Source organism: Seriola aureovittata, chromosome 2, assembly GCF_021018895.1.
Source record: "Seriola aureovittata isolate HTS-2021-v1 ecotype China chromosome 2, ASM2101889v1, whole genome shotgun sequence".
Classification (NCBI taxonomy): Eukaryota; Metazoa; Chordata; class Actinopteri; order Carangiformes; family Carangidae; genus Seriola; species Seriola aureovittata.
This window is the reverse complement of record NC_079365.1, coordinates 17,973,472-17,982,903: the sequence shown is the minus strand read 5'-3', so window position 1 is coordinate 17,982,903 and position 9,432 is coordinate 17,973,472. Positions and strand designations below refer to the sequence as shown.

General features: G+C 37.6%; 2 protein-coding genes across 5 annotated transcripts; one reads left to right on the top strand and one right to left on the bottom strand.

Moving 5' to 3' along the window:
* Positions 1–791: 791 nt before the first annotated feature.
* Positions 792–6,060, top strand: tardbpb (TAR DNA binding protein b). Of its 4 annotated transcripts, none has more exons than XR_008829558.1 (6): positions 792–1,569; positions 2,569–2,732; positions 2,823–2,972; positions 3,078–3,248; positions 3,335–4,400; positions 5,061–6,060. XR_008829558.1 is itself a non-coding variant. In XM_056395359.1 (6 exons), the coding sequence occupies exons 1-5, from the start codon at positions 1,329–1,331 to the stop codon at positions 3,824–3,826; spliced, it is 1,218 nt and encodes a 405-aa protein (XP_056251334.1). In that variant the 5' UTR covers positions 792–1,328; the 3' UTR covers positions 3,827–3,842; positions 4,261–4,990. The 4 variants fall into 4 exon arrangements, 3 of the variants coding, with proteins under 3 accessions (XP_056251334.1, XP_056251321.1, XP_056251342.1); XM_056395359.1 differs by lacking the exon at positions 5,061–6,060 and having other exon boundaries at positions 3,335–3,842; positions 4,261–4,990; XM_056395346.1 differs by lacking the exon at positions 5,061–6,060 and having other exon boundaries at positions 3,335–4,990.
* cenps (centromere protein S) lies at positions 5,841–8,595 on the bottom strand. Its single transcript, XM_056395381.1, has 5 exons — positions 8,328–8,595; positions 7,931–8,054; positions 6,476–6,509; positions 6,246–6,312; positions 5,841–6,029 (listed from the first exon to the last, which is right to left on the bottom strand). The coding sequence occupies exons 1-5, from the start codon at positions 8,361–8,363 to the stop codon at positions 5,916–5,918; spliced, it is 375 nt and encodes a 124-aa protein (XP_056251356.1). The 5' UTR covers positions 8,364–8,595; the 3' UTR covers positions 5,841–5,915.
* Between the last annotated feature and the right edge of the window lie 837 nt (positions 8,596–9,432).

Sequence of the window (9,432 nt, the reverse complement as noted above, 5' to 3'; positions counted from 1 at the left end):
TAAAATAAATTTGAGGAATTTTATTTTGATGTTTTTTTGGATCTCATGATGATAAAGAAAGCAAAAATATAATATAATAACTCCAGCCTAAAAAAAAAATTAAAACAGCATTTGATGGCAATTTACTTTATAATCTTGGCGCAAACCAGTCCTCCTGTGGCAACAATGAAATGTTGTGAAATGAAAAATGTTTGGAAATGTGAGATAACGACTCACGTTAGTTACTGTTGAACATCAAGTTGTCTGCTTTCAACTAAAAATTAACCAAAGAAAAGTTGATTCAATAATTCAACATTTACATGCACCTGACAGTTATACCGCTTTGACGCAGCGGTTAACGGTGAAGACACCCCCCTCTGGATTGATACAACACAAAAAAACGTTTTAAATTGCAGGTATATGCCTTAAATCATAATTTGTATTCGTGACATTTAACGCCATGGACTGAAGACTCAGCTTTAGAATTCGTCAGTATTTGATTGTTCTCTGCGAACCGCCATCTTCCCATCTCTGCCAACAAACGTTGCAACTACCGGAAGCTGCTGTCGTGGATGTACCAAACGTGCTCCCTCTCAAGGGGAGGTTACAAAATAAAATGTATTATTAACATTAAAATAAGACGAGTTGATGACGTTCCATATACGAACAAACACATATTGTAATTTCAGTGTTGTTTTACTACTTTATACTGAATACTGATTTGGTTTCTGGCTACACTTAATACGTGCCTTAGACACATTAACCGCCATGAAATGAAACTGTCCAAACTAATGACGTAGTTCCGTCTTTGCTTAGATAATGCCATCTTTGTAGGCCTGGCAAGGCGCTTTCATTTTTCACCTCGTGTAGAAAAATATTTTTCTAAGCTATATTTCTTACTTTGCATTTAGGACGAGACTAGTGCTTTGTTGAAGTTGTAGAACTTATTAGGCCTGCGCAAGCCATTTTGAAGAAATCGTTTTGTGGATCAGTTAGCGGGGGACCGTGCGCAGTTTTCGTTAAGAATCACGTTTGAACTGTCGTCGTCCGGTGTTGACGCCACAGATCCCCGTCCCAGCGAACAAAGGAACAGTAAGGCCGATGCACGCTTGTTAGCCCTGCCCGGGGGAAACATTATTTATGAAATAATTTAAAATTAAACCCACGCAATTTTGTCATAGTACTTTTACTTGAGACGTCTTTGTTTCAAATAAAACAAACCAATTAGCCTGACTCATTCAGTCATATTAGCAGCATCGGCTAGGGTTAGCCGCAATTGTGGACAAGTAGCGAGCTAACGGCTAACTTCGGCATTGTATTGAGTCAAACAAGTTTTCTTTTTGGGGAAAATGGCCGAAGTATATATTCGAGTAGCAGAGGAGGAGAATGAAGAACCCATGGAGATCCCGTCCGAGGATGACGGTACTGTTCTGCTTTCAACTGTGGCAGCTCAGTTTCCAGGAGCGTGCGGCCTGCGGTTCAGGAGCCCCGTGTCTCAGTGCATGCGGGGAGTACGTCTTGTGGAAGGGGTCCTGCACGCACCAGAAAACGGATGGGGCAATATCGTGTATGTTGTGAACTATCCAAAAGGTAGGTATGGATACTTTGTGCACACTTAATCTGTGACTAAACACTTTATCTGAACAGGTGGCCAAATGTAATGTTATTTATAATTTATGATGTAGCTTCAGCACACTGAAAATAGATGAGAATGACTTGACGAGTAAGTTTGTCCACGCCCACAGAAGTGCGCTCTGAGGCGGTAAATCCATTCACAAAAGAAGCATAACAAGATCAACATGCATATTATGCACACCTTGCCAAGGCTTATATAGCAGCCCAACAATAAATCGGTGTATATGCAGGTCTTGTTTTAATTTCATTTACAAAGGTCTTGACTAATTTTCAAGCCTACCGTGGGCTGCAACTAGCGTTTGTTTTCCGTGAGTTTAGCAATACTGTCAGGAAAATCAAAATTACTGATTCTCCAGATCCCTAATCATATATAAAATCCATATGTGGATCTCAATTAGTTTAAAAAAAAAAAAAAATTTAACTATTAAACTCCATTTCTAGTGCATACCTAGGTCATGATTAATTAATTTATTATTAGGAATCAATGTTGCATACTGCCAGGAAGTACTGCCACAAATGTGATAAGCATCTTTAAATTCATGCATTTAAGTAAATCTAGGTCTTAATCATCCCTACTTGTTTTCATTGAAATCTTACATACTTTTCCCAGTTTGAATGTGAAACGGGTATGGAAACGCAATTGATGTGGTTTTAAAGGTCTTACACAAAAGTTGCTGACCCCTACAGACAACCTGTAAATACTATCTTCGTAGAGGTTATATGTTTTGTTGACTGTTAAACTATAACTATAGAGAAGTTTTGATTTGAATTACAAGAAACATTGAATTATACTGGTCAGAATTTTAGAAAACACCCATAAGTTTACTGTCAGACAAATAATTCGCACCACCAACTACAGCCTCTAAAATTACATGAGTGGGAAGCCGAAAGTCATATCTTATCACTGTCTGTCAGGCTAAAATTTGAATTAATTCCCCTCTGTTGATCATGTAGACAACAAAAGGAAAATGGATGAAATAGATGCCTCCTCTGCTGTGAAAATGAAGAGAGGGGATATGAAGACATCTGACCTAATTGTACTGGGTCTACCTTGGAAAACAACTGAGCAAGACTTGAAGGATTATTTCAGTACATTTGGAGAAGTCATCATGGTTCAGGTATAACATTACTAGTATTGATATAAAACCCATTTATGTTTTGGGTTGTGTGCAGTGACAATTGATATTCATTGTTATTTTATCCTCCAGGTAAAACGAGACGCTAAGACTGGCAACTCTAAAGGATTTGGCTTTGTGAGGTTCACTGAGTATGAGGCTCAAGAAAAGGTGATTTCCCAACGCCATATGATTGACGGGAGATGGTGTGACTGCAAGCTCCCTAACTCGAAGGTGAATATGGTAATGTCCATGCATATACCCACACATAATGGGAATGTACACTGTGTTAACGTTGTTATGAACACACTATAACCTATAGTATTTTTTTCCCTTTTTTGTTTACAGCAAGGTCCAGATGAGCCACTGAGGAGCCGCAAAGTTTTTGTAGGCCGTTGCACAGAAGACATGACCACAGACGACCTACGGCAGTTCTTTATGCAGTACGGAGAAGTCACAGATGTCTTCATTCCCAAGCCATTCCGTGCTTTTGCCTTTGTCACATTTGCAGATGATCAGGTATAGTATTGAGTGTGTAGAAAGTGACCTTGTTTTAGTGGTACCCATGTCCAGATGATCTGATTCATGTCTTTTTTTTCTCACAGGTTGCCCAGTCTCTCTGTGGAGAGGACTTAATTATCAAAGGTGTCAGCGTTCATATCTCAAATGCTGAACCCAAACACGGCAATAGGCAGTTTGACCGTACAGCACGGTTTGGGAATGGTTTTGGAGCGCAAGCATTTGGTAGCAGCCGTAGTGGGTTAGGGAGCAGCACTAACAGTAGTCTGGCTAATTTTGGCTCCTTCAGTCTGAACCCTGCTATGATGGCTGCTGCTCAGGCTGCTCTGCAGAGTAGTTGGGGGATGATGGGTATGCTGGCAAGCCAGCAGCAGACATCCACCTCAGGCAGCACCTCCAGTGGAACAAGCTCTAGTAGGGACCAGAGTCAGTCTTTCAGTACAGGCAACAGCAACTACGGCACCAGCTCAGCCAGTCTTGGCTGGGGAACAGGGTCAAACTCTACAACCAGCGGTAGTGGGTTTAGCTCAGGTTTTGGGTCCAGTATGGAGTCAAAGTCATCTGGGTGGGGTATGTAAGTTAAGTGTTTGTATGGTAAGTATTGTGAGAAAGATGAGTCTTTTCAAAATTTATTTCTGGTGTTAATGCGTATCTGAAAACTTAACACTTTTTGTGGAAGATGTTTTGTACATTTGGAAAAAATGCTAAAGATTTAATTTAGAAAGTGTTGAAGTGAATTGTTTACCAGGATGTCCGACTAAAGTGCTATTTTTGATGTCTCATTTGTTTGTATCCATTTCAACTGGATTCTCTAATGCATGTATTGTGAAATGTGATTATAACCATTTTGAAAATGCATGAATGTTTGTGATTCACCATTATCTGGATTTGTCATCAACCTAAAAGGCAATCTTGCATTGGGAAGAATCTGGTTGAAACCTAAATGTTTTAAGTGCAACTTTATTTGCAGTCAAGTTCTGTGGAAAAGCCTTCATTGAAATCTCTTCTGCAGTTCACCTCTCTTCCATTTTCCTGTGAGGAAGCTCCTCTTTGGCAGCATTCTTGGGGTGATATCGGTATCATTCTCCCTCTTCCCACCTGTAAATGCTATGCCATCAAAGAACGGCTTCACTCCGCATGTTCTAAGAGACGGTGGGTGTTTTCACTTTTATCCACTTTTAAATGGAAAGAACTGCGCAACTGACATTTTAAGAACTGATGAGTGCGATTGAGGATGGCTTGTGGCGAAGAGTGAAGCGATGAGTGAGCGAACGGAGAGACGCGTGTAACGGACTGGTTGTGCGGTGAAAGAGCCCAATTTGACTGCTTTTTGAGTGTGTGAGTGGAAGCTGCAGATGCTACGAGCGCCTCCCCTAACATGGACATTCTTTAATTAGTACTTCAAGATTTTTTTTTTTAATCTTTGCAAGTTTTTCCTTACTCTTAAGTATGTCGATCAAGTGCAGAAATATCAAAATGTAGTGGAATGTTGTGATGAATATTTGTATTGCTTATATTATCTGATTTGAATGCTGTATGGTGTGTGCTTTCATGTTACCGAACTGATCTGTAAGTGTGTACTTGATGTGGATGACACCTGCTGAAGACTCTGGGGGACGCGAGTGATAGTGTGAGAACGTGGAGTGGTGTGTCCAATGGTTCCCAGTAGCTCTTGTTGTTTGTGGGGTGTTTAAAAACATGTCAAATGAAGGGAGTTCTCTAATAAAGTTCATTTGAATAGATGCTTAGTTGATATTACTTGAGTCAATTTGTCAAATAAAAAAACAAATCTAATTCGATTCACATATCTAGGGACCTTGGGCTCTGCTGGTCGAGGTCTCCGTTTGAACCCTGACTGAAGTCTGTTCTGAAGGATGAAGACGGAAGTTCCAACACTTTCAGTGTGTGGCCTTCTCAGACATGACATGGGGTAGTACCTGTCTTTTTGCTGCTTTTAATGGCTTGTCAGAGTGAATTATCCTTTATATTTTTCACAGATACATTTAAGGTTAGATGGAAGTTATTGGGGGGGGTCTTTGTCTTTCTTTTAACCTTAAACAGATAAACTCAGCAATGTGGCATCACCTCTCTGAACGATGTTTGTCCCCAATGTGGCTGAAGGAATAATGACACATTGCTGAATTGGTGATGGGGATTTGTAGATGAGTTTGTACGTTATGGGTAATTCGCCAGACAGTCTGAACAGTCTCAAGTTGTCCCTAAGTGCAAATCAACATATCAATAATTCTTACACTTTAAAGGAGAAACACGTTAAGTAGAAAACTAACAGTTTAAACCACTTAAATGCAAGATTAAGTCATCTTTAGAGTCTGTGTAGTAAGTAAGTGCCACTTTGGCAATGCTTAAAAAATTGTTTATCAGTTGTTTAGCACTGGTCATTTGGTCATTTTCACCAGTGCCAAATGTACTATTATCTGACATTTCATAAGCTGGTCCCTGAATAGATAAGTTATTTGTCTAAATGTTCAGAAAGTTTTGATGGAATTACTGTAATTGTAAGAAAAATTACAGCTGAAACAAACCCATAAAAGAATGACATTGGCACTTTTGATGACACTTAACAAATTGTCATGTATTAGTCAGCTTTCATGTTTATTTGAATGTTGGGCACAAGTGAGACACTGCAGGTCTGCCTGTGTCTTGTCCTTATTCTCTGCTTTCCTCCTCAGTTTCTCTGCTCTTCCTCTTCCCAGTATTCTTCTTTTTCAAATCCTTCTGCTCCTGGTTTAGTTCTTCACTTTTATTTTGTATGTAGATGGACTGAAATGAATAAAGAGAAATTAAACATTAAGTTTGCTGTCTGCTGTAAAATATATACCCCTACACAGTTACAGTGTACTACTGCATTTTTAGGATGAAATTACAATGTTTTTGAGCAGCCGACCATGACTAGCCTAAGTACATGGGTTTCATTCCGAAAAAAGATAGCATACATAACTAAGCGCTGTATAATTCCCCTCAGTTGAAATAACTCACCAATGCAGTGCTACGACGGGCTGCAAGCTTTACATCTTCTGCAGTCACTGTGCTTCTTTTAGCATGCCTGAAAAAGTTAAGACATGACACTAGTTTTACAAGGCTGGTTTAAGACAAAGGAACAAAAGAACTCCCTAGGTATTTTGACTATATTAAAATGTCAGTACTGTTAATATATATATATATATATATATATATAGTAAAAAAAAAAAAAAAAAAAAGATTCTCACCTTGCAAAGGCCTCCAGGTCTTTGGCAAATATATCTGAAAAAAAAGTCAATGCTAACAATGAGATGTTGAATATAGATTGCCTAAATTGTCAAACTGCATTATAATGAATATCGTTACTAACATTCAGAATATTTTTTTTAGTTAGTTACATATAGAGGAACTATTCGTTGATGAATCCATTGACAGAAAAATAATGAAACTATTTTGATAATTGATTGTCATTTTGTAAGAAAATATGTCAAAATTCTCTGGTTTCAGCATCTCTGATGTGAATAATTTGTAGTTTTGTAGCATTCTATGACGATAAACTCAATATGTTTGGGTTTTGGACTGTTTATTGGACAAAATAACATTTGAAGACATCACTTTGGGAAGTTTGGATGGACATTTTTCACAGTATATGGACATTTTACTGACCAAATGACTAATCTATTAACTGAGAAATTAACTGACAGATTAATCGATAAAAACCGCGGTTACAGTAACAGTAATTACATGTATTTCTGAGTCTATGTGAACTAAACTGGATAACTTTTGTTCTGTCATGATCACATCTTTCAAAATTAATTGAAAATCAGATCACCAGCAAATCTCTGAATTTATAGCCCTGTTTGCACATTTTTACATACCATTTTTTAAATAACACAATTTGCAACATTTTACTGTTAACATTTTGCAAAAAAAAAAAATCCCCCTTCAGTTGAAGACCTATCCAGGTGATTTTGTTTTTCAAATTAAATGTATGAAGGATCTGTTCAAAAAGTTTTTATATGTAAACACTGATCCAGCCACATATGTGGCTGACAGAGGAATGGTCAGGAGCTGGAGAGGAGTATGCTATGTGTGGTGGCAATGCAATGAATGCTGGATGATTGAACATTTCAGCAGAGGGGGTAAATGGGGCATACAAAGATCCTTTGGCTATTAGAGGACAGAAGGTGTGAATTGGTAAATTTTGGCCAAATGCAGAATACAGCGTTGTGTGGCCCAGCTTTACATTGATTGTAAATCTGAATGACAGTAGCAGCTATCCTGTACATGTGTGTATGGTGTATATACATGCTTTTTGTATTACATTACTAGAATTACTTTAGTTTTATTTTGTGCATTTTGGAATTACTCTGAAAAAAGTCAAAAATAAAATGTATTGAAGCACACTGTAAGATTTCTTATTTGTTTCTGTTACTTATTCACAAAGGTAGCACATCAGATTCTCTGCAGCCCTTTTCCAGAAGTTATGTGGTCAAACAGATCTTTGTGGAGGTCTACCCAATGAGTTAAACACTTCACTAAAAAGACTAATTATGTGTCTTATGTATTAATGTTTTCTGTATTAAAACTTGTCTCTGTGAGTTTGAACTAGGAGTTTTAAATTCATGCCTATGAGTTTTAATGGAATTTTTACTGCATGTGTCTTGGGACAGGATGAAACTAGTATCTTTGTTGACACCCACCGCATTGTCTGAATGTTGTCTCAGCTATTGCTGCTACGACTTGTCGACTGAACTCTCTCCGGTGGTCCTCCCCCGTCTTCTGACACAGACGACCCACAGTATAGTGTACTGCTGCCTTTAACCTCTAAAATTCAAAACATATCAGATTAGAAGAAATCAAGAAGGTGCTACATACTTCAGCCAGAGCTTCTGTTCGAAGTAATGTCATAAGACACTCAAAAGAGCACAACAAATTTAAATAGAACGACGAATGGATAAACCAATTAAAACTTGAATAATTTTTAAGTTTTTGTTAAAATCAACATTATGAGTCGATGAGCGCCCTAGCATCTGTGTCCCCACAGCTAATAGTTAAAACTAAGTTAATGTTATTCTCTAAATCTATAACTGTTCTTACCTGAAGTGTTTCGTCTTTATCAACTGACATTTTCATGTGAAGAAATTTAACCAACCACTTGAACAAAAACGACTTGCGCCACCACGATGGCTGCTGCTGCAACAAAGTGACGAGGCCACAGAAAGTCTCACAGAGTCCGGGTATTACACAAAATATCAAGACAAAACATTTTCAAGTAATTTGCTCGACGGTAACAGTCAGCCCGAAAAAGAAAACTCCCGGCACAAATTTAGCAAGCAAACCAACGACTCTTGAGATTCTTCCATTTTTTAATGAACAATTTTTATACCATCATCTTGTGGTTTGGAGGAGGTACTGCAGCTTTACCCAGTCACTGATCAAATCAAGTTAAACGCCCTAGCTGTGCTCTGTCAATAGTCAGTGGTGGAAAGCCAGGTATTTGTAACTGTAATGCCTTACTATACTATGACCTTTTTTATACCCTACTATACTACGACTTTTTATGCCTAACTATACTGTAACATTTTTATGCATTAATATTTTGACTTTTTTTTTTGCCTTTTATGTTGTTTCTATGACATTTTTATGCCTTTCTATAAAATTCCTTTTTTATTCCTTTTTTATTCCTCACTATACTATGACATTTTTATGATTTACCATACAATAACTTTTTTTATGCCTTACTCTACTGTTAAATTTTTATGCCTTAGTATAGGATGATTTATTTATGAGTAGTAATGATGGAAAAGTTGTTGGGACTGTCTCCTCACAGTGAGAATGTTGTGGGTTCAAACTCCAAGCATGGGGCCTGTCTATGTGGAATTTGGATGTTCTCCCTGTATAGAGTATACTATGACGTTTTTTGACCTTGTTATGCCTTACTATACTGTGTCATATTTGACGTTTATTCATGCCTTAATGTACTATAAAGTTTTTATGACATTTTATGCCTTACTATACTATGACGTTGTTTGATGTTTTTATGCCTTACTATACTGTGACTGTTGTTGATGTTTTTATGCATTACTATATTATGACATTTTTATGAAATTTAATGGCTTACTATACTTTGTATTTGATATTTGAATGTCATACTGTACTATTAAGTTTTTATGGTATTTTTTGCCCAACTATACTGTGACAT

Coding starts and splice junctions, on each gene's coding strand:
- tardbpb (XM_056395359.1), top strand. CDS start 1,329: ATGGCCGAAGTATATATTCGAGTAGCAGAGGAGGAGAATGAAGAACCC. Junction 2,733..2,822: donor GAGAAGTCATCATGGTTCAG/GTATAACATTAC, acceptor TTTATCCTCCAG/GTAAAACGAGACGCTAAGAC. Junction 2,973..3,077: donor CTAACTCGAAGGTGAATATG/GTAATGTCCATG, acceptor TTTTGTTTACAG/CAAGGTCCAGATGAGCCACT.
- cenps (XM_056395381.1), bottom strand. CDS start 8,363: ATGAAAATGTCAGTTGATAAAGACGAAACACTTCAG. Junction 8,055..8,327: donor ATAAAGACGAAACACTTCAG/GTAAGAACAGTT, acceptor TTTGAATTTTAG/AGGTTAAAGGCAGCAGTACA. Junction 6,313..6,475: donor GACCTGGAGGCCTTTGCAAG/GTGAGAATCTTT, acceptor TAACTTTTTCAG/GCATGCTAAAAGAAGCACAG.